We start from the raw sequence: 24,884 nt of genomic DNA on the forward strand, positions 1-24,884 counted from the left end.
TACAGACTGCCTTTACAGTCTGTATCTTATACTTTACCTGATCCTCTGGTCCGCTACAGCAAGGCCGGCGCCGCCATCTTGATTACGCTACTTGCGTTCCACCGCTGGAACGCAAGTGACGTATTCAAGATGGCGGCGCGCGGCCTTCCTGCACCGAACAAGAGGATCAGGTAAAGTATAAGATACAGACTGCAAAGGCAGTCTGTATCTTAATAAATAGACAAAATGAAGATACAGACTGCGTTTGCAGTCTGTATCTTATACTTTACCTGATCCTCTGGACCGCTACAGCAAGGCCGGCGCCGCCATCTTGATTTAGTCTTTTGCGTTCCAGCGGTGGAACGCAAGTGACGTCATCAAGATGGCGGTGCCCGGCCTTGCCGCTTTGCATGACGGGAGCTTCCTGTCTCGCGCCGGCTCTTTTGAAAAGAGCCGGCGCGAGATAGGAAAGTAAAAAGTAAATATTTTAAAAACACAGCCAAAAAAGTAATGAATTATATTTACAAATATTAATAAAATAAGTAAATACATCTAATTAGGGGAAAAAAAAAATTTTGATTTTCATTGATGATTGGTTCTCTTTAAGGCCATTTCAGGCCCGGTCCGTAAGGGGTTAAATGGATATATTAGTTCTGTTGATTAGTTCTACTGAAAAAAAATTTCAAATATAAGGATTCAGCAGGTCTCCATCTTAGTGTTTGCAAGCAAGGACGCAGTAGTGTGTCATAACTGCATCCAGTAGGGCAGAATCGGCCTCTTCTCCAAGGATCTTTTGCAATCTGTAATGGTAAGGTTTGTTCAGCAAAATCATAAAATGAAGCCAAATGCTGTATAAAACTGTTACATGCTGACTGAACATTAAACTATTATATACATGAGGTCTTCTATTATAAACACCTCTTTCTCTAGAACTTATTTAGCCTATAATATTGTACACTTAGATGATTTTAATTAATGTTTTCAAGGGCCCACAAAGGTTGTTTTTTTTTTTTTTTTTTTATAAGAATAGGGAAATAGGCATTGTAGGTGTGTGTGTGTCAACCACAAATTTCTACATATGAAAATTACAGTTTAATATTGCTGTGCAGAATACCCATTCAACCCTTTAAAGGATAAGCTGGGGGGGGGGGGGGGAGAGATAAAAATCATTACGGGCCGGGAGATGAGGGGAAAATGAAAATGCTTACTACTCCCATTGCCAATGCTGCGGTGCATCACAGAGCTCCTGGATCCTGCCAGCTGTCAATGACCCGGGTTAGACATCAGAGACGGGTGGGATTTAGCCTGCTCAGCCAATCAGTGACTGCAACGGGTGTCCCGCCCCTGTCGCTGACGGCTGAGTGGGGCATATGATCTCCTGTCTATCTGCTGCCGTTCCTGAATTGCAAGTCTTTCCAAAAGAAAATCTATATCCAAGATGGTGTCAGCCGGCAAACTTTTTTTCCCAACATGTAGTGCTTCTCCTTGATTCGTCCGTTTGCATAGCCGCCCCCTTAACTCTGTTTTGCCTACTACTGTCATTACTATTCACAAAAAACACAGGATTTTTTTTTATCATTGATTTTGCATCATATGACCCCAGTATGTATTCCATACTAGTTGATGATGTAGCAGAATCTATGCGTGCATTATGTAGCAGAGCTGATTCGCATGATGTTGCAGAGCTGATGCGCATAGGATGTAGCAGAGCCTATGCAAGCAGGATGTAGCAGAGCTGATGTGCCCATGATGCAGCAGAGTTAATATGCGCAGGATGCAGCAGAGATGATGCTCTCATGATGTAGCAGATATTATCCCTATGTGATGTGTGCTGGTGTGTGTGATTGGAGGAAAGGTAAGGCTGTGCAACAGTGGGAGGGAGCTGGAGGCTGGAGCGCAGTATTTTCTGTTTGGAGGGGGGAGGGTTGTTGTTGGCAGTAGCCACAGCACAGGAGGGGATTGGAGTGGAGTCAGCCGGAGCTGTCATCTTTATGTATGCCTATCATTTCTGTGTAGAGGGGGTGGTGTTGAGAGGGAAGGGGGGCCGGGCCACAGCACAGGAGGGAGCGCAGCAGGCATCGGGGGGCTGGAGCGGGCATGGGGGTGTTGGCAGCGGCCACAGCATAGAGGGGAGCCGGAGCAAACATCCAGGGACGGGAGGGAGCTGGAGCATAGTAGAGAGCCGGAGTGGGCATCTGTTTACCAAGTGGGGGAGAGGGAGCCAGGGCTCACCGGGTCCTCTCTATCCAGGCCATCTCTGCGCCACTGCCCTCCTCCAAATGACGTCTCCTTGGGGCCGGGTTACCAAGTCAATAGACAGCTAACCCGGCCCCCAGAGAGGAGATCATATGTACTCCTTCTAGGGAAGGGGAAAGAGGGAGCAGCGTAAAGTTGGGGGGACATAGAGAAGAAGATTTTATGTGTCCAGAGCGGGTAATTGAGATAAAAACAGGCGCAGGGTAGTTTATACATGTATATTAGACAAAGGGTGGTATATTGGGAAGGGGGATTGTTTAGAATATTATTTTTGTTAGCTGGGTAATCCTGTTAACTTTTATGTTGCTGACCCTGGAAAGAACTAAACCTATTCTTACCATTACGTGCCCTCCTAGTGTCCTCCTACATCATCTTCGAGTCCCCTGCAGAGCAATCCCACCTCCACTTCTGCAAGAGGCTTGTCTCGTCGGTAACAGTCTGCTCAGCAAATCACTGGCTGCAGTGCTGCCCCTTCTCAGTCACTGATTGGCTGAGTGGGCTGTCATTGCCTAGACGAGTCTGCTTAGCTTTTATTTTACCAGAACAATGTATGAAAAGAAAGCTGAACCCTGATTTGTTGCGGAAGACAGCAAAGAAAATCTTACTGTAAGAAAGCTTGATTCCCAATTTGACCCCCAATTTGTCATGCAGGTACGTTGTATATTCAGAAAGTTTTTGTAAAAAAAAACCTTATCCTTGCCAGACATATGCTCCCCATTGTTCTCTGTTATCTTAAAGGGTACTTGCAATGTCCCAGAACCCTGTTTTATATGCTGCTGAATGTACTATTATGTAGGACGGTACCTTGTCTCCCTTTACTAATGCTCTCGGGTTTTATGTGAGATATTGTACTGATGCACTGTATTCTCATGAATTTTTGGTATTTTATTAACTGGCATGAGCATAACCTGATGGGACCTGAAGGGTTAACTTGACTGTCTGTATTCTTACATGTGCAAGTCTGCCACCTGCTTGTTGGAGCCAGTCTGTCTAGGTTTCCTCCCTTCTCTCAGCCTATCAGGGCCTACCAAAGTCTCATTCTCATCAAGCCTCTCTCTACATATGTGAGCTTGCTCCCTCTAGCATAAAAGGATGTTAAGGTAGGCCTGGGGGTCCTCAAGCTGTTAATCAGTTTCAGTCTCCCTGTGTGTACCAGCTGTATCCAAGCTCAGAGAGTCTTCTTCCAGGGCCTGGCTGCTGGTCAGAGCCCATCCAGTCCTGAGCTGCTGTACTGCTGAGTTTGTGTCTTTCTGTGTCCTTGAAGTATGTTGTGGTAAATCACCAAGGGTGAAACTACCTCTGAGGAACCTGCCTGTCCACTCTGCAAGGATCATTGTCTCAAGTCAAGTCCTGCAAACGGCAGAGGTACTACTCAGGCCCTTTCAGGGGTTGGAACTGTTGCATCTCACCGAAAGTGCCCCCTACCCCTGGCTAACGCCTGGGTCGGTTCCTATCAGCTTCCAAGTTGGTGCCAAGTACTCCTGTATGTGGCCCACAGGTGTTGTATGATATCAAGGTCTTATTATCTGTGTATAGGTCTTATCTGTGAGTACTGATGTTCTCTTTCTGCAGCCAAACCAAAGCTGTAAAGGCCCTTGACAGCAGAGTACAACACTTCCTGCACAGTGTCCCTGGTGTAGTCGCTCTTCTCTATGTTACTAAAGTTTTGCTATTCAGCACCATATTTCAGACACTGTATGCTGTATTTCTCCTTTTTTCTGCAAAAAGTCTACATTTATCCTGCAAATAGCAAAGGTACACTTATTTGAAAGGGAATTGCCTGACAAACTAGTTGCCAAGCTAACTCGCCTTATTAAAAAGGACTGTATATTGTCTCCTGTATTGCACCTTAAAGCGTAACTGTCATTTCAGGGTCATTTTTCTGAAAACATTAAATATCAACAGTACAAGCGATTTTAAGAAACTCTGTAATAGGTTTTATGTACTAAAAGAGTTTCCTTCTGGACTGAAAAAGCAATCTCCCAGCCTCCCCCCTCACATCAGATGAAGCAGGATTTCTGTGTCCATTATGTGGCTATGGAGAGGGGAGGGGCTGTTAAGAGTGACTGAGCACGGAGGATTTCTGCAAAGCACAACACCCTGCAATCTTCTCTCAGTAAGTTCATAGATAAGCACTGACCTTTCTGACACCTGAATTTAGCATTTTAGGTGCCCAGAGTCTACAAACAGCTGACCTTCATGTCACCTCTTCCTTCTCCCTCAGCCCCTCCCCCCTTCATAGGCTTACAATGGAGAGAGCAGAGCCCGTCTTCACTGGCTTCTCTGTAATGAAGACGTGTTTGCCTGATAATGCACAGATAAGAAGTCAGGGGGGAGGCTGGGAGATTGCTTCTTGAGTACAGAAGGAGGCTTTTTGGCTGATGAAACCTATTACAGAGTTTCTTAAAATCGCTTATACTACTGATTTATGCGATAAAAAAAAAACATGACAGTTATGCTTTAAAACCTCTTCAGCCCCCCCCCCCTCCCTCTGACTCCTTGTAATTGATGTCCTCCGCCAACACAACGTACAAAAGGGTTAACTGAGTTCTTTTACCAAAGTATTTGTTGGGACTGTGGAAGATGCTAACATACCACTCAGGCCCCGTGACAATTGTTGCAGTCTTGAGCTTGCGGTCCTGTATAGACAGGAATGCAGTTTCTCTTGTGTAGCTGACTTCCCATGAATTACAACATTACATCATCTGTCATTCTTTAATTTTTTATTTTGTCTGAACAACCCCTTTAATTGCTGGGCATACATTGGCATTCCGTCAGAAAGGTGTGACATGTACTGCAGTGTACTCCCAGCACATCATTCGGTCAGCTACTGACTCCATTTAAAGGAGGCCTTTCACCCCAGCACCCGGGGCAGAGTGGGCTCGACCACCCCCACCCCCACCCCTGGTAGAGCCCCGGATACCTACCCCCTCCTGCAAGTCCCGCTCCAGAGAGCGGTCCAGCCGCGGGGAAAACGTTGCCCGACAGACTGCGCACGCTATATGTAAATGACTGGAGTCCGACATCCTGATTTCCTATGGACGTCGGACTCATCTGGCTCATCCTATGACTCCATTCCTATGGACTCACCTGGAAATCACTGGAGCAGTGATTTCCTAAGACGTCGGACTTATCTCTGGTCATTTAAATATAGCATGCGCAGTCCGTCGATTTCTATGTAGCGGGACCGCTTTCTGGAGCGGGACTTGCAAGAGGGGGTAAGTACAGTATGTGGGGCTCTACCGGGGGTGTGTGTGTAGGGGGGGGGGTTCTCCTTTAAGCAATTTCCTACACATGCTTATTTTGCAGGCCATGCTTTTCTTAACCCTGCTAAATAAATATATATGTACAGAAAGTGATTCAGCCCAATAAACAGAATGGGCCTTCTGGCAGTGTGCTGCGGTATGGAGTATGAGGCCACAATCAGGAGGTCACTAAACAATGTACCAAAATAGTCTAATTGCATTGACACACAAAGTTTAAACATACACACAGTATATGCCTACAAACACACATAGTATAGGTATAAACATACAGTATACATATACACACAAACGCATAGTATAGGTATACACACTCATACACAGTACAGACATGCACATACGGTATATACATACAGTAAAGACAAACACTTGTACAGAAAACATATACACAAACACATAATATAGATATACACAGAAACCGTATAGGCATACACACACTCATACATGCAAACACATAGTATAGGTATACACACTGTCATAATACATTCCCACTAATGTTTGCTGTGATTGAATGGTACTCCCTGTCAGCAGTCCACTCTTATAATTTAGTCTATGATATGTAATAAGCTTACAGGTTATGGTAAAAGCGTGGGTTTAAACTGCACCTTTTTTCAGCCTGTATAAGAAGCTGTTGTGCTCCTTCCGCATCTTTCTCCATGAATACCTGATACATAAAAATTGACTTGAAAAATCCAATAATTTCAGGAATGGACATCTGAACTTTCACTGAGATATCTGTGATCCTGTAGGAGAAGCAAGTGTGCTTACTATAGAGGCATCTGGAGAAGTACACTAAATGGGATATTTCAATCAACAAATTTATATATAAAAGTGCATAATAAAAACATTATAATCCAATAAACATAGTGTATTGAATAATGCTTTTTGCAAAGACAGTCATTTTAGTTCACACATTTTTTTTCACCGTCTTTACTACTAAATTTAGTGGACTTTCAAAAAGGGACAACACCCAAAAGGGCCTGAACTAGAGTTATGTACCCACAACCGTCATAGTAATGATGGGCGCCAGAAATGCGAAATAACTGACGTTATTGAGTATCCAAACTGACGTCATTTTGGAAAAAAACAAAAACTGAAAGAAAAGATATTTTCTCATTTAGTTCCTCATGCAATTTACTAAGGGTCCATTTACACAAAAAGATTATCTTCCAAAGAATTGAAGCCAAAGCCAGAAATGGATTTGAAAAGAGGATAAATCTCAGGTTTTCCTTTATGACCTGATCTCTGTTTATAGTCTGTTTCTGGCTTTGGCTTCAAATCTTTGGCAGATAATCTGTCAGATATTCTTTCTGTGTAAATAGACCCTTAGTTGCTCTATGTTTGTGTTCCTCCTAAATTCTTCCATTGTTCTTAAAGAAGCAGTGCATTTTTTTTTTATTATTCCTCCGCTGCTACAGGCTGATATATACACTTACCACTGGCGTTCAGTTTCCAGCGACGTGGGTATCAGTGGGACCTGAACAGCGCAGTACCACCGGAATGAAGCTGGAAATCGATCATCAATGGTAAGTATTAGCCTGCAGCAGGGGTGGAAAAAAAAAAAAAAAAAAAGAAAAGTGCACTGCTTCTTTAACTTTCTTTATTGTTTCAATTGCCAACTGCAGGGACTATGAGCCTTTAGCATAATGCATACCACTTCTGATGGTAAATAGCATCATCTTTCAGTAAAATGGCTTACTAGCCCTCCTTAGATTGTTTGTGACCATTGGTGATTGACAAAAAGTGCAGAAGTTATGCAATTTGTGTAATCTCAATTGACTTTAAAGCAAACCATTAATTTAGAACTTGGTTCTAAAGCTACTAGAAGCGTCTGATAAATGGGATAAAATGCTGCTTAACGTGTTCTATGCATTCTCTGGTACCTTTATCTGCAGAAATTCAGTCTGGGCTGATGAGCAGGAGCAGACGAGCGCAGACCTGTCAGATCAGCGCTCGCTTGCTCCTCGTTCCCTGCCAGCGCTATTACACGTGCTGACAGAGAGCCGTAGGGAAGTGCGGGAGGGGCTCCATGGACGATCTATTACACAGAGTGATGGCCAGTAGACCATCATTATCGTTGACAAATTTTTCAACATGTTGGAAGACCGAACAGCAAACATCGTGCATGTCAGCTTATCATTGCCTTTTAACAGTAGCTATTACACCAATTGATTATCAGCCGTAATCGCTTGGTGTAATAGGGCCTTTAGAGATGAGTCGGAGAAATGTAAGGAGCAAGGAAATGGGGGGGGGGGGTTTGAAAGGTGGACTAGGGTTGTCCAATGCCCCTATAAACTTGGAACACTTGAGACAACAGACGTCATGCGACAGATTTGGTTTACCTAATTTATTATCCAGTCTGCGAAAAAAGATGGTTAAAGTTTGTTTCCACTTTAATGGTGCGTTCACACCTACAGGATCTGCAGCTGATTTTCTGCAGCAGATTTAATTTAAATAACTGAACACAGCATCAAATCTGCTGCAGATCTGCTGCAGATCCTGTAGGTGTGAACGCACCCTAAGGAAATAAATTTGGTCTCTTAATGTGGCACGCAAGGCAGGATGAGAGTGGGAACTTGTCACCTGGGCCGTATTTGGTCACAGCTCCCTGTTTGTCAGCACCCCCTGCGGGATGATTGACAGGAAAAGAGGCCAGCTAGAAGCCTCTTTTCCTGTCATTTACCCTGCAGAGAGCGCTGACAGGCAGAGATCTGTGAGTAGTCACGGTCCAGATGACTAAGGGCCCTATTCCACCGGGCGATTATCATTCGCATAATCGTTAACGATAAACAATTCAAACGACCGCTATTGTGAAAGACCTGAAATCGTTCACCCATTTACATGGAATGATAATCGTTACTTATGATCGTTCTTGCGGCCGTCTTGTCGCTATTGCATTCGTCACTGCTGCGAATGACCGGACGATGTCTTATTCAATGCGAACGATTTGTGAACGAGCAACGATAAAAATAGGTCCAGGTCTTATTAAACGATCAACGATTTCTCGTTCGGTCGTTATATCGTTAACTGCTATTTAAACAAACAATTATTGTTTAGATTCGAACGATTTAATGATAATCTGAACGATAATCGTCCCGTGGAATAGGGCCCTAATACCCGTCTCTCCCCATGCCTTGTACACCGCATTAAAATAATGAAATTATGCGGATGAAAGTACCACAACGCATAAAAAACACATTGTAAGACGTTTTACCCCATCTATCAGGCACTGCTAGTAGCTTTAGAAACAAATTCCTAGTGATTGATTTGCTTTATTGGCAGTTACACAAACATCATATAATCATGCGATGCCCCTGGCCCCTAGGGGCCACTCCGCAGTGTAGATGGTGCTAACAGGCAGGAGCCGGGGCAGCTGTAGGGCATAGGGTTGTCACGGTTTTGGCACGAGGGCAACACAGCTGAGAACCGGGCTCCTTACCATGCGGAGGCTGGGCATGCGATTCTTCGTTGTCCTTAGTCAGGGCACCAATTATTACACCATTGCCAAGGTTCAGAAACAACGGTAGTTGTATATTTATTGTAACGGTGGTAACTAGTAGCAACAGTCTCTCCGGATGCAACCGGGTATAAGGCAGACTTGAATAAAGCAGAGTAATGGGTGATGCTGCAATAGGCTGTGAGAGTAGCGTGCTGAATGATGGGAGTAGTAGTGAAACTGAAGATGAGATGCTGGGTGGAATGAGACTTGAATGAAATACTTGCTGTTGATGATTAGAGAAGATGATGAGAGGAATGACTGAAGAATCGACACCCAGATGAGAATCTTGAGACTTGAGACAGGAACACAGCCAGTGGACTGGAGCAGCAGAGCACACACAGGCCTCTCTCTCTTGACAGGGGAGAGAGAACACACACAGAACTTGTCCCCTGAAGGTGGAGAACAAGACTGAGGTGGAACAGGAAGTCACATGGTATTCCCCAGCCAAAGCTCGATGGCCATTGGAGTTACCATGGAAGCAGGGGCAGTCACGTGACATCCAGCCATTGCATCATCACACCACTGGGCATATACAGAGAAATATACATGAGAAGTACCATACTTGAACACTGGGGGCGACATAATACCCTTAGGCACTAATACCTGAATATACATACAAGAAATGAATGGAATAGCAGACCCGAACACTGAGAAGGGTGACACAACACACGCAGCTTGCAGTGAACCATAGCTTTCCAGAACAGAACTGGTTATATTAAAAGTGTGAGGATAAGAGGGTCTGTTCTGGGACACTGCAATCATATAGCCCAATAAGCTATGCTGTTTATAACTCCCGACGCTATGAAAACAAATCAGCTTGTGAGGACAAGCCACTTGCACAACTCCCATTATAGTCAGTGGGAATTGCACAAATTTTGTGCTTCTATTTTTGGATTCCCCACCACCTCTGGTGGCTGCAAATAAGGTCTAGGAATTCTTCGTATTCAGATTGTATTCAGAAAGCAGGGAGTGTGCAGTCATAGGCTAGTTTTTTTTGTTGTATTATCTGTGTTTCTGAATGTAAATGTATCTGCCAGTTCATCTTTGAGTCCTACAATTATTAATCTGGTCTTGAGAAAAATATAACTGTGTTGCATAATTGATATACCAGCATTATCCAAAGTCATCTTTTTCTTAGACTTAGGGCCCTATTACACTGAGCGATATTCTGGCAGATTAAAGCTCTGTGTAATAAAGACAACGACCAGTTGATAAAACGATTATTGTCTGATCATTGTAGTTTCTTCCAGCCTAAAAATAATTGAGTAGAAAAAAATAATAAACCCTATACATACCTGATAACTAAATAAGCAACACCTGGAGGGCAAACCCCCAATGCCAATAAAATAAATAAATGTATAGTTCTGATGCTGGGTAACAAACTAATAAAATCTCATGTACAGTAGTTCTTCTCGCTTCTGCCTGGTCCCCGCAGCTGCTGAAACTTCAGAACCAGTTTTGGAAGTGACAAGCCGCTCAGCCTATCACTGGCCGTGACAGGACCATTGCGGCCAGTGATTGGCTAAGCAGCCTGTCACTTCAAAGACCGGCTCTGAAGTTCCAGTGGAGGCTGTGGACAGTGGGCAGAAGCGAGAAGAGCATTGGGGAACGTGGACCGGTATGGACAACGTTGATTATTTTACACTTTTGAAGCAGGGCTGCACGAACATTGCTAACGATATACCCTGTTTCCCCCAAAAATAAGACATCCTCCAAAAATCAGGCATAGTGGAGTATTTATAGGATAGCTTAACCCTTTCACAACCTGGGATCATTGATACATCAATGCCCAGGTCGTTTTAGGACATCAGCTTATGGGATCATAATGATCCCATAAGCTGATGTCCCTATGTCTGCCCCCTCTCCTCTGTCCCCTGCTGCTGTTACAATCTTGTGATAGCGGCGGGGGAGAGAGGGGAGCGGGCAGAGCTCACGGAAGCGCGCCCCGGGCGCCCAGCCTTCCCTCCCCCCGCCGGCCTCCGTAGCCAGGAAACCGGAAGCCTGAGGCTTCTGGTTTCCATGGTTACCATCAGGGCTCTGCGATCACTTCGAAGGAGAATTCTCTGTCAAAAGCCCTATAGATGCTGCGGTCGTGCTGACCACAGTATCTATAGGGTTAACTCTCAGTACCAGAGCACGGCTCCGGTGCTGAGAGTTGTGGCGGGTCTCCAGCTACCACACTTCATCTGTGTTAGCCAGATGAAGTGTGGCTAGTCCACACGAAACGATCGTCGCTATCCACTGTATGTCCATGTGTACGTCCTCCCATTCACTCCCCTGATGCATTTCTGTACAAGAATGTTGAATCAATAAAGAAGAATTCGCTACAGACCAGTGAGTTGCCGCAGTTTCTCCATAACTTCACTGGACTTTGTTTGATACTATTAACTGTGTGCGTTCTGCTGAGCACCACCTGCTATAATCACCGTTTCAGCTACTGGAACCCTGGACTCTCTGCTTGTTGTAGTAGTGCCGAGTGTTACTTCTTTTGTTTTGTACATTAGTGATTGGGCTGTGTAATATGGCCCTTATTCTATTTTTATTTTCATTTTTTATGCACATTACATAGTGATTTGCATACTACATAAAGTGCAATTGCTGTATCTGTATTGTTTGTCTCTAGTAAACAAAGATCATTTTAGGGGTCTAGAAAGTGCATCTTGTGGCTAGCTATATTGGCACATTTTAAAAATTTTAACATTTCAAATACTGCCATTTTATCAACATGAAATTTCTATTAATCATGGCTTTGTAACAAAGCCATGATTAATAGAAATTTCATGTTGCACTGCAGTCAGAGGGAATCCCGGCCGGAGTGTATACCCATAGTATACACTTCAGCCAGGATCCCTTGCGGCCGCAGTAAAAACTGACATTCATTGAATAGCGGCCACACACCACTGACTGTTCACACAATGGAGTGCGGATCCGGTTGCACTTTACATTACGTACAGTACTGGCTGGGATGATCTTCTCAGACCCCGGCTGTTCTGTGACATGGCCGGGTCACAGAACGACCAGTGTCTTACAGTCTGTGAACCCGACCTAAGCCTGCAAATAATGAATTGAAATGTTCATTATGTGCAGCCGTACATAGTGTTAAACCATGGCCATTCCCGCAGAACATCTTTTTACAACGTGTGCACATAGCTTATAGGTAAAAAAAATTTTTTTTACTGTATTTCAAATGCTAACATTTTTTAAATCAATAAATTATGAGAGAAATTGGCTATTAATAAGTAAAAACTTACCTTTCCTTGTCTTTTAGAGGAATAGCCTCATATATACTACGGTACTGACAAAACATGTGCTCTGTGCTTTTATCATCATGCTGGTACAAAGTATCCCACACCTAAAAAAAAAATTAATGATTAATAATGAAAAATTGTTCTTTTTTTCCCCCCTTTTAATCAGTGTCTAACGGAATTATGGGGCTATGTGGTTACTCTTTTAAATATCACCCTGAGGCGAACTCCTTGAAACTTAAACAACTATTTGCCACCTTGGTTCAGGCTGAGACCTAAAACAGGGAGAGAAAGGTAACTAATCCTCTAGAGTACTTGCTTGAATGAATAAACAATTTTAATTAACACTATAAAAATACATATATAATCAATATAATAAAATAAATGGAAAATAAAAGATATAGTAGTCAGTATGATCGAACTGTAAAAGACATATGCTTAAGAACATGTGGTTAAAAGTTCATATAATGTTAGAGCCACTTAGTGTACATATATATTGGGCCCAGATGATAAGCATATATTCGTACAGTGCGTTAGTATTGTTCCGCAATGTCTATTTAGAGAAATATACCAATGATTTTGGAGGTTTTGGAGGTATCGATAGCTCCTTGAAAAAGATAGAAGTTGGCGTGGTACGCCTCTCACCTGGTCGTTGTTGTGTTGGCCGTATCAAAGGTAGTATGTGGCTTGTGGTGCGCCGGAGGATCCTCCGCTCCGCATTAGAGACCGCTGCCGTGAGTAGATCTGGATGGGGCCGTATCGGCTTCAGTTATGTGGCTGCCGGATCAGCATGTAGCGTCCTCCCTCTTGCTAGCCACTGTGGGTTACGCTGGAATATGCAGTGTAGCGCTAACAGGTTCGTTGTTGCGCGGGAATCGGCCTGTCAATCATTTATGCAGTTCTCGTTGTTTGTTCCTGCTGATGTTTGTCAACCTTGCAACATTGGTTATAGATGTAGTAAGTTGACTTTAGTGATGTGTAAGTTGCTAAACGCGTTTCAAGGCAAAACCAGGGCCTCTTCCTCAGCTGGAACAAACAAACAACGAGAACGGCATGAATGATTGACAGGCCGATTCCCACGCAACAACGAACCTGTTAGCGCTACACTGCATATTCCAGCGTAACCCACAGTGGCTAGCAAGAGGTAGGACGCTACATGCTGATCCGGCAGCCACATAACTGAAGCTGATACGGCCCCATCCAGATCTACTCACGGCAGCGGTCTCTAATACGGAGCGGAGGATCCTCCGGCGCACCACAAGCCACATACTACCTTTGATACGGCCGACACAACAACGACCCGGTGAGAGGCGTATCACGCCAACTTCTATCTTTTTAAGGAGCTATCGATACCTCCAAAACCTATCATTGATATATTTCTCTAAATAGACATTGCTAGACCAATACTAACGCACTGTACGAATATATGCTTATCATCTGGGCCCAATATATATGTACACTAAGTGGCTCTAACATTATTTGAACTTTTAACCACATGTTCTTAAGCATATGTCTTTTACAGTTCGAACATACTGACTACTATATCTTTTATTTTCCATTTATTTTATTATATTGATTATATGGTGTTAATTAAAATTGTTTATTCATTCAAGCAAGTACTCTAGAGGATTAGTTACTGTCCCTTTCTCTCCCAATTTGATTAGCTTTCTAATCCCCTGGTACAGGATATACTATTGACCTTGCGTTTATTGCAGTCTAGAGAGCTCCACCACCCGCCGTTTTATCTTGAGACCCAAAACAAACGGGCCTTCTTGGTTGATCTCAAGGCTCAGATATCCACAACTCGCCAGCTGATCCTCTCAGCTTTGGACAAGAAATATCTATGTATGAGAGAGAAGGTGCACAGAGGCTATTATGAACATGCTGACAAGAGTGGCTCGTGGGTGGCAGGATTCTTACATGCTAGGAAGTCTTCCTCATACATCCTTTCCCTTAACCCTGCGTCCAAGGGAAAATTGCACACTACCTCCCACCATTTAAAACCCAAATTTTCCCAACTTTCCCCCTCCTTACTTAAAGAAAAGACCTCTCCTACTTACGTAAAAATAAGCTCCCTGCTATCCCGGAGGAGAGGTGGTTGGCATTGGAGGACCCCATGAGCCCTGAGGAGCTAAGCACGGTGATTAAGAACCTAAAAAATGGTAAGAGCCCAGAGCCAGATGGCTTCACTGCACGTTTTTATAAGATGCTCAGTGGGTTTCTCATGTCCCCCTTTTTGGAATCCTACAACTCCATCATACAGGGCTCAATCGGTCATTCCAAAACCAGGAAAGGATAAGGAGGCCTGCTCCAATTATCTCCCTATATCCCTAATTAACCAAGACATTAAAATGTATTCTAAAATTCTTGCCATTCGACTGGGTCCCTTGCTTTCCTCCCTGGTTCACTACGACCAAGTGGGTTTTGTGCCTGGGAGGGAGGCCAGGGACAACACCCTCATGACATTTTCTCTCATGGCTGCCGCCAGACAACACAAAATTCCTGCATGTTTGCTCTCCATTGACGCCGAAAAGGCATTCGACAGAATAGGATGGGACTTCATGAGATTGGCCCTTGAGGAGATGGGCATGGGCCCCCATATGTTGCAATTCATTCTAGCCCTCTATGGGGGAGCTCTTGCTTGTGTGTGAGTGAACGGGTCCCTGTCTTCTCCCTTTGCCATATGTAACGGGACAAGACAGGGATGTCCCCTGTCACCTTTACTATATGCTCTCATGATGGAGCACTTGGCGGTGGCCTTGAGACAAAACCCCTCTATCCCTGGCTTGTCCTTTGGTGGGCAGACACATAATCTGTCCCTTTACGCAGATGACCTGCTAATATACCTCACTTCTCCACGGACCTCCCTGCCCGCGGTTCTCGCAGAGTTTGAGAAATTTGGCTCCCTAAGCAATTATAAGGTCAATGCTCATAAATCTGAACTTTTAAATGTCTCCCTGCCCGCTGGGGAATTTGACTACTTATCTAAACAGTTCCCTTTCAAGGTCCAACTTAAACAATTGCGGTATCTTGGGATCAATTTTACCAGTGATCTGAATGACCTATTTGGAGCCAACTTCCCCCCACTCCTGAAGTCTATTGAAACAGACCTGCGGGCTTGGACCTCGCTCACCCTGTCATGGTTTGGCAAAATGGTGGCCCTGAAAATGGACATTTTACCTAAGATCCTTTATCTTATGCAGGCCCTATCTTGCCCCATCCTGGGGACATTTCTGGCTAAACTTAGGACCCTGACGTCCCGCTTTCTGTGGCATCGGGTAATCCGCGCATTTTCCATAAAGTCCTCGTCAGATCCAGGGAGAGGGGGGGTGTGGGTCTCCCCAACTTTAAATTATATTACCAGGCCTCTATATGTACGTGTCTTGGATCTATGTCATCACGGAGCTACTAAGATATGGGTAGCTTTTGAGACGGCTCTCTCCTGGGCCCACCCCTCTGCTCTCCCTTGGATTCTGCCACCTGATCGTTCAGCGGCTACCACTATTCCCTACATAACGAGATTGCTTCTTCCACTCTGGGACAGTTTCTTTCAAAAGACAGGCCTTTCCTCCAGACCGGGTCCCCTCACTCCCTTATTCAGTAATCCCCGGTTTCCTATAGATTCAGATTTGCACCACATTCTGGACATACCACTTCATGACAGACCACGCTTATGGCAGGTGCTCTCGGGAGGCCAAGTGCGTCCTCTTCCCAATGACCCACCGCCACATCCTGGGGCCTGGCTCATTACCTGAACTCCTTCTCCCCTCAGGCTCAGATACACAGGGATCTTACTTTTTTTGAATCACTATGCATGCAATCTCACCCCCCTATTCATACGATTTCTTCAGTCTACGCGGCACTCAGAGGTACAGTTGAGGAGAAGGATGCCAAACCCGGGTTCATTCTTTCCTGGGAACAGGATTTAAATTGTTCTTTCACAGAGTAGGAGTTGTCTAAGATTTTCCTGTTAACTCATAAGGCTTCCATCTCTTCTAGAATTCAGGAACGGAACTTAAAATTGCTCAGTAGATGGTACAGATGTCCTGATCGGTTGCATTCTATGTTCCCATCCGTGCCCTCTACATGCTGGAGATGCGGGGGAGCGATTGGTTTCTACCTCCATATCTGGTGGAGTTGCCCCACAATTGCTCTGTTTTGGACCTCTGTATTTCAGCTGTTTAACCAGGTCAGCTCCTCCTCTATCATCCCGAGCCCTAAGATAGCACTCCTTTCTTTGCTGCCTGGTCCCTCCCGTTTGGTAAAGAAGGGACTGCTCCGACACTTTATGGGTGCTGCCAGAGCGGTCATCCTACGCCTCTGGAGACATACCTACCCACCCTCTAGGATGGAATTTGTAGAAACTCTAAATAAGGTCCGTAGAATGGAGGAGATGGTCTCAGATGATACTGATAAGCAAGTTCCATTCAGACAGACCTGGTTCCAATGGGACGTATATAGGGACACGGCAGAATTTAGGGCGTGGCTTCAGTAAGATGTGGTTGATTATTATCTGACCTTTTCCTCTACTTTTCTCCATGGGTGGTCATTTTCCCCTACAACCAACCCTATTGCCCCCTCCCTTCTCTTCCTCCCTTCCCCCACCTTATTCCTCCCTGTCTTTACTCTGGTCTCTTCCTTTTCTTCTTTCGTCTTTCTCACCTGATTCTGGATTTCTATGCTTTCTCTCTTGGATACTACATAAGTTAACCAGATGTCCCTATTGTTTCGGCAATTTATTTGACGTTTTTCCAAGGTGTGATGGCAGGGACACTGCTAGCGCGTTTTATGCCACTCTGAGAACTCTTGTGGACTCTGGCAGTACAACACCTGCGCCATTGGACTCTTGTATCTTCATTACTCTATTCATTATGCATTGGCCCATTAAATATCACCCTGTATGCTGTCCTTAGGTAATATTATTCAGCGAGTCAGAAGTCTGCAGCTAGCTGTACTTTACTATACCCATACTGCGACAAGCGTGATTCTAGATAGGCAGCAGTGGGGTGCGTTTTTAATTAAGCGCAATACATACAATACAAGAAAGCACCATTTGGAGTGAGTTGATCCACAAATCAATTTAGTGGAAGGGGGAAAAAGATTTTACAAGCAAAAATGAATTACATTTGATTTTCCACTGTACAAAATGATAGCCATATAAATTCTATCTGCATTATAACTAATCTTTATCAGTTACCTCTGACATTACTACAGATAGCTCATGTGAGAAATTCTTGTATTCTATCTTAGTGGTTGGAATAAAAGCATGTGCAGCCAGGCATCCATTTGTCTTTAATACTCGAACTGCTTCACTAGCAAACTTGTCTGGTGTAAACCAATGAGCAGCAAGAGCAGCATTCACCAGGTCCACAGAAGCATTCTTCAGGGGTAACTTCTCAGCTGGGGCCACCCTATAGATAGAAGAGAAATGATCGCCAGTGGCACCAATAATATCTAATGCCATTATATCACCAGAATTGGTAATTCCAGTGTTCTACTCACATGTACGACACATTGTTTGCTAATGTATGTTGTTTAGCCACATTTATTTGGGACTCGCTGATGTCTACTCCCAGGACCTTCTTAAAGTGAAGAGCTAGAGGCAAAGTGTAACGTCCAGTTCCACAGCCAGCATCCACCGCCATTTCAAGAGGCCTCCCATCTGTCTATAGAGAAGGTCAGAGCACAACATATCTATTATACTGTTATCATTTGGTATGTGTTATCTTCCTCCTTTGTTCTTTCTCTTTAAAGAAATGGTCACCGTATCATAAGACACCAGCTTTTTAGGCCTTGTGCATTTATCCTTGTGGCATGCACCTATTTATCTCTTTTGCGCTAAATCCCGCAAGCAATGGTGCAATATAGTATGCAGTGTGTGTGTACTACAGGAAAACAGCCCAGCTCTTGCCCCATTTCCTAAAATGGAGAAAATAAATCACTGTGTACCATGGAGGGGCCTCCCAGGGCTCAGTAGCAGCGAGGGTACCAAAAATCACCTTGCCACCACTCTAAAGGGTTAATATGTTCAAATCATTTATTTTCTATTATCAGATCTCTCCCCATCATTTAGTAGCATCTCTTGTGCCCAAGCGTATTCATTCTCTTTTTTTTTTTTTTTTTAATTTGTTCTTAAAACCTCTTTTACTTATAACAGAGGAATGATGCTGGAGCCAAGCGTTTTACATAAATATGGTAACAGAACCAAGATTACTACAAAGAGATACCAGAAACGAGCTCACTGCATAGATATGGTACTGTAACTTACGCTTAGTGCATAAATACAATAACAGAACAAAGCATATTACACAGATTCAGTGTTGAAACCAAGTGTACTGCATTTGTATGATGGTGAAGTGAGAATTACCCCAAGAACCTAGCTTACTGCCTATGATGCCAAAACCAAGCTGATATGGTACCATAACCAAGCTGAGAACATGTACAGTATATGATGCCAGAACCAAGCTTAGGCTGGGTTCAAACTATGTATTTGCAATCTGTTTTTTGCAAACCGATGCTTGCGTGTGCATCCGTTTTGATCCGTTTTTCCATTGAATTCCATTATTACAAAAACATCCGTTTTTTTTAACAGACACAAAAATTAGGTTGATTACGTTTTTGTGTATGTAGAAAAAACGGATCCGTTTAGATCTGTTTTTTTAAATAATGGAATTCAATGGAAAAATGGATTAAAACGAATGCGCACACATGCATCCATTTTTCCCATCCGTTTTTTTTCAAGAAACGGATTGCAAAAACGTAGTGTGAACCCAGCCTTGCTGCATACTGTACATATGATACCAGAACAAAGCTATTATTTGGAGTGGTATATTATACAATGTACAGGAATGTTCAGTGTTTATATTTGGGAATCCAGGGCCACCCTGATAGATAATGGGGCATAGCTATAAAGTTAACCCATGTGGTGAAACATAGGCACTCACATCAAAAAGGGAGTTTTCAAGCAGATCCAAATCTATATAGAAATACATACAGTAATTACATATAGTATAGCGCATAGGCATTGATAGTAAATACTGTGTACAGAGAGTAAATACACAAAGTGTACATATACTGTGCACGGCGATGCTATGGTGATGATCGGAAGTTTGGTTCACAGTCTCACAAAGAAATATTTTAATATATACTGCCCATTCAGTGCTTACTGTGTCATTCCTAATAAGAAAACACCATTTTGACTTTTTTTACATTGGGAACCTCCTACTTGTCAGTTTATGTTTTCAGGAGAAGACGGGGGTGGCAGAATGTAAAATTCTAAGAAAGGATGCTTCAGAATATTATGGGAAATACAAGTATTTAATTAGGCAAACATGTCAAACATGTCTCTATTAGCACTAGATATAAATAGCGATGAAGTAATCTATTCACTACCGTACCTTCTCTTTATACTTACTTTTTCTTTCACATAGGATAAAACCATGTTGAGGATTTCATCAGAGACTGGAAACATATACTTTCTATATACTGAGGAAAATGTCATCTTGTTGAACATTTGAACTGCCATGGTGATATGTGCTTTGGTTCTTAACAGTTCTGATGTTAAAAAAAAAAAATCTGCCAAGTGAATAGAAACAATATTTGGTGGTCTCCTTTTTGAAACATTATACAGGCTATGGCTGGGTTCACACACAGTATACAGTATTTCACTCAGTATTGAGGTCCTCATATTGCAACCAAAACCAGGAGTGGATTGAAAACACAGAAAGGCTCTGTTCACACAATGTTGAAATTAAGTGGATTGCCACCATTTAATGGCAAATGTTTGCTGTTATTTTAAAACAATGGCCGTTGTATTAAAATAATGGCAGTCATTTACCGTTATATGGCTGCTATCCACTCAATTTCAACAGTGTGTGAACATAGCTTTTCTGTGTTTTCAATCCACTCCTGGTTGACGTTGCAATATGAGGACCACAATACTGACTGAAATATATTTTGTGTGAACCCAGCCTATATATGAAAATATTTTTTAAAGTGACCTTGGTGTCTTTATATAACATCTATAGGTTTATCTGACGGGTAGAGTGTCACGGGGGCAGGACTTTTGGGGGATTTGTGACCCCTGTCCTGCCTCAGTTTATGGTTTACAATCCTGCCCTCCCCCAGTTGACATATTAATAGGGATGGTCCGAACCCTCGGAGGTTCGGGTTCGTATGAACCCGAACGCTCGGCATTAGATTCCCGCTGTCTGCCCGCTCCGTGTAGCGGGTGGATACAGCGGGAGGACCGCCTGGAAAACTGGGATACAGCCTATGGCTATGGCTGTATCCTAGTTTTCCAAGCGGTCCTCCCACTGGATCCGCCCGCTGCACGGAGCGGGCAGACAGCGGGAATCGTTACCAAGTGTTCGGGTTCGTACGAACCCGAACCGAACTCGGTTCGGACCATCCCTACATATTAACCTTGTATATCATGGAGATATAAATACTGTTTTTTCTGTGTTCTTCTATAGCAGTGCAAGCAAAGTAAGGCACTAATCCAGAGAGTGAATCAGACAACCCGAGTGCACCAAATCCCCTCATTTATATGTTAGTAAAAGTTAACTCAATAAAGCTGCAGTGCACCAACATAATAAATGCAACCGCCCTGTCCTCTGCCCTATTAGAATCCATTAGCATAATCGCTTTTTTGTTTCTTACGTGAATAGACTGGCGCTGGGTCACAGATAGGAGGGCAGATCATCACATTGGGGGCTGGCTAGCCCGTCTCCAGTGCTTCTGGGTGGCGGTTCAAAAAAAAGGACTGTGGCACCGGCATCCCCGCATAGGTGGTGTCAAAGAGGTGTTGCCAGTGCTCCTAGGTGCCCCCATTCACTACATCTCTACCCTGTCAGTCTTGCCAATTTATCACTTTACCAGTGCAGCTGGTTCACTGTGCAGTGAGGTGATATCAATGGAAAGGCAGGCTGGTAACAGGGGAGATTGTTGTCTGCACTGTCAGGACAGGTCAGGATACACACAGATGACGCAGAGACAAGTGCATCCCACGCCCACTGTCCCTGCCTACTTGTCTCAATGTTTCCTAGGCAACACGGGACAACTTGGACCCATTCCTTTCGCCTTACTGCCACTATCCCTGACTAACACTGCCTCACCCTTTCTAACCAGTAAAATTTAATTACTCTGCTCTGGGCTTTATTGGTGGTTAAAACTAGCTTTGTCTAATCATGCTCTAGAACTTTTTCAATGGTTTCGCAACTTTATAATGCTGGCTTGTCCCTGAATTAACTTTTCTCAGCTTCCTGCCTTGCAGTAGGAGCTCTACTCACTGTAATAAAAATTTTCTTTGGGCTTATTGTGTAACGTCTGCTATTTGGCATGTATCATCATCTCCAGAGAGTAAAAAGGCTTAAGTGTATGTGTGGACGAATTCCTGCAATAACTCCTTGGAGGCTGTGCCCAACTTAAAGGGGGTCTCTGGCGAAAATCTTTTTCTTTCAAATCAACTGGTGTCAGAAAGTTATATAGATTTGTTATTTACTTCTATTTAGAAATCTCAAGTCTTCCAGTACTCATCAGCTGCTGTATGTCCTGCAGGAAGTGGTGTTTTCTTTTTAGTCTGACACAGTGCTCTGCTGACATCTCTGTTTGAGACAGAAACAGTACAGAGCAGCAGCAAATCACCATAGAAAACCTATACTGCTCTGGACAGTTCCTGCAGGGATAAGGAGTCTATAGTGTAATGAATATTGTTTCTTCATGTGTCAACTTGGATGCATGTATGGGAATCTGATCCTCTGATTTTGAACCTAACAGGAGTCAAGCTAATACTTTTTGTCTCTCCCAGGATATAGCACCTGCATCTATTTTTTACAGGTCCTGGATTCCTGCTCGTGAAGATCAAGGACTTATTCCTGCTGTACTTTGTACACTGCCCCCCCCCCCCCCCCAAAAAAAGGGAACACTCAAATAACATATCCTAGATCTGAGTGAATGAAATATTCTCATTGAATACTTTGTTTTGTACAAAGTTGAATGTGCTGACAACAAAATCACACAAACATCGTCAATAGATATCAAATTTACTAACCAATGGACACCTGGATTTGGAGTGGAAAATTAAAGTGGAAAAACACACTCCAGGCTGATGCAACTTTGATGTAATATCCTTAAAACAAGAAGAAATGAGGCTGAGTATTGTGTGTGGCTTCCACGTGCCTGTATGACCTCCCTACCACGCCTGGGCATGCTCCTGATGAGGTTGCGGATGGTCTTCTGAGGGATCTCCTCCCAGACCTGGACTTAAGCATCCGCTAACTCCTGGACAGTCTGTGGTGCAATGTGACATTGGTGGATAGAGCGAGACATGATGTCCCAGATGTGGTCAATCGGATTCATGTCTGGAAAACGGGCGGGCCAGTCCATAGCTTCAATGCATTCATCTTGCAGGAACTGTGGTCACACTCCAGCCACATGAGGTCTAGCATTGACCTCCCAAAAGGCACAGCGGGCGGCGAACAGGAGCAACAATATGTCGCTGTCCTCCCTGCATGCACGGCAGTGGGTGGGCAGCCAGAGAGCAGAGGGCCCAAGATGGCGCCAGACCTCCTCCCGGCAGGCAGGGTGGACGGGGAGCAGGGAGACCTAAGATGGCACCGGACCTCCCACCAGGCATGGCGGTGGCGGGGTGGACTGAGGAGCACAGGAGGCCCAATAAGGGCAAGTAATGCTGTGGCAACTCGTTCAATTTATAATTATCCTGAAGGGGGTCAGGGATTTCATAAAATCCCTGACTTTCTTCAGGGAAATGATGTAACAGCGTGGTCATTTCATCATTTTCCAGGATTTGATCAAATCCCTAATTCTATAATTTCCCTGCAACATAGGGAACTATGCACAGACAATATCTCCCTATAGATTAATCATATATTGGTAAATACCAATACTACACATGCCCAGGACAGCTGACATCTTCTCTGATTGCAGTTGCTTACTCTTCTCTGCAGAATCAGTCAGAGAAATATTTTAGGTTCCTTGCATCAGGAGATATAGTAAGGCCCCGTGCACACAGAGCAAGAGATGCGGAATGCCGCCAGCCTCCATGTCATAATGACACTATGGGAGGCTCGCACGCTGCATCTCTTGGCACTGAAGAATGAACATGTTCATTCTTCAGCGCAGAGAGAGGAGCCGAGAGAGCCTCCCATAGAGTGTCATTATGACAAGAAGGCTGGTGGAATTCCGCTGCTCTTGCTCTGTGTGCACCGGGCCTAAGTAGGTCCCCTCTGTGCTCCAAATAGTATTAAGACCCTTATGGCCACCAAATGGTAAAGACCCGCTATGCTCCTTTATAATAATGAGCCCCCCCTCTGAGATCCTACAAAGTATAAGACCCTCTGTGCCCCAAACAGTAATCTGTTAGTATATAGTATAAAGCAACTGTATACCTCCTCATAGTAGTTAGGCCTTTCTGTGCAGTTAGGGCCCCCACTAAGTAGTATCCCAATGTAAGGCCCTATTCCACCAACAGATCTGATAACAGATTATCTGCCAAAGATTTGAAGCCAAACCCAGGAACAGACTATAATCAGAGAACAGGTCATAAAGGAAAGACTGGATGTCTCCTCTTTTCAAATCCACTCCTGGGTTTGGCTTCAAATCTTTGGCAGATAATCTGTCATCAGATCTGTTGGTGGAATAGGGCCTGTAGGCTGTAGGCCTCTTCCCAATAGGTATTCAACCTGGAGTTACCCCCCCCCCCCCCAGTGAATGGTATTGTAGCCATCCCCCAGAGGGTAGTCCCCCTGGTAATTACACCACCAGTAGGTTAAATCCCTCATGTAGGTAATCAACATCAGCTGAGCTTTCAAGATGTAGAGACAAGCTTTTATTCTCTGGAACAAGTAGTGAAAGAGGCTTTGCCACACTCCTGAACAGCTACAAGCAAAATGCTTCTGGCAGTGTATATACATCTATAATGTTGATAGTGAGACAGTATATATATATATATATATATATATATATATAATATATATCTCAGCCAGACCGCTGTTTTTGGAGCAGAGTGGTGGCCAGTAACCAGTAACCTAGACAATGAGCTGTCCACAGACAAGTTTCCTAAATGATTGTATCTGCAAAAATAATTAACTTGAGGGGTATACAGTACAAATATTACTATGTTACTGCAGTTGAGATGAGAATATCCCTTTAACTGCAGAGAAACCCTAGATCCCCACCTTCAGAGTACTTTCTGTTAGCTAAAGCTGAGAAGCATCAGACATGCCACGGCTTTGGCAGAAGGAGTTCACTCACAGTGGTAGATGGTCAGAGGCACAGGACAGGCAGCAGTTTGGGCCAGAAAATTGATAGAGGGATCTGTGGAATACCTTTGTACTTCAAAGGAACCTGGAAAATTGATTCCTCAGACAGGTCTGTATTTACAGCTGGTGCTTCTCTTTGTAGGAATGCATTTACAGATGGTGCAAGACTACACAATTATAACTGGAACTAAGGGTGGGGTAGAAAAACTAAACGCCTTTCTAAGGATTATTATGTGAGGGGTGGGGAACACTATGGGCATCCTAAAATTTCTTCATGCCTTAAGATATAAAAAGATTAGTGATGCAAGATAAGTAACTTTAGAAAAAAAGACAATGTTGCTCACAATTAGGGATCTGGTGA

The 24,884-nt window shown here is 43.8% G+C and overlaps 1 protein-coding gene across 4 annotated transcripts; it reads right to left on the reverse strand.

Moving 5' to 3' along the window:
- Positions 1-380: 380 nt before the first annotated feature.
- LOC138802070 (putative methyltransferase DDB_G0268948) lies at positions 381-24,589 on the reverse strand. Of its 4 annotated transcripts, none has more exons than XM_069985209.1 (7): positions 24,516-24,589; positions 19,657-19,817; positions 17,745-17,908; positions 17,440-17,653; positions 12,249-12,349; positions 6,104-6,241; positions 381-779 (listed from the first exon to the last, which is right to left on the reverse strand). In XM_069985209.1, exons 2-7 carry the CDS (start codon positions 19,765-19,767, stop codon positions 692-694), a joined length of 816 nt encoding a protein of 271 aa, XP_069841310.1. In that variant the 5' UTR covers positions 19,768-19,817; positions 24,516-24,589; the 3' UTR covers positions 381-691. The 4 variants fall into 4 exon arrangements, with proteins under 4 accessions (XP_069841310.1, XP_069841311.1, XP_069841309.1 ...); XM_069985210.1 differs by having other exon boundaries at positions 19,657-19,796; positions 24,516-24,577; XM_069985208.1 differs by lacking the exon at positions 24,516-24,589 and adding an exon at positions 20,904-21,361 and having other exon boundaries at positions 19,657-19,796.
- Positions 24,590-24,884: the final 295 nt, after the last annotated feature.

The sequence above is a fragment of the Dendropsophus ebraccatus genome, chromosome 9 (genome assembly GCF_027789765.1).
Source record: "Dendropsophus ebraccatus isolate aDenEbr1 chromosome 9, aDenEbr1.pat, whole genome shotgun sequence".
Taxonomy (NCBI): domain Eukaryota; kingdom Metazoa; phylum Chordata; class Amphibia; order Anura; family Hylidae; genus Dendropsophus; species Dendropsophus ebraccatus.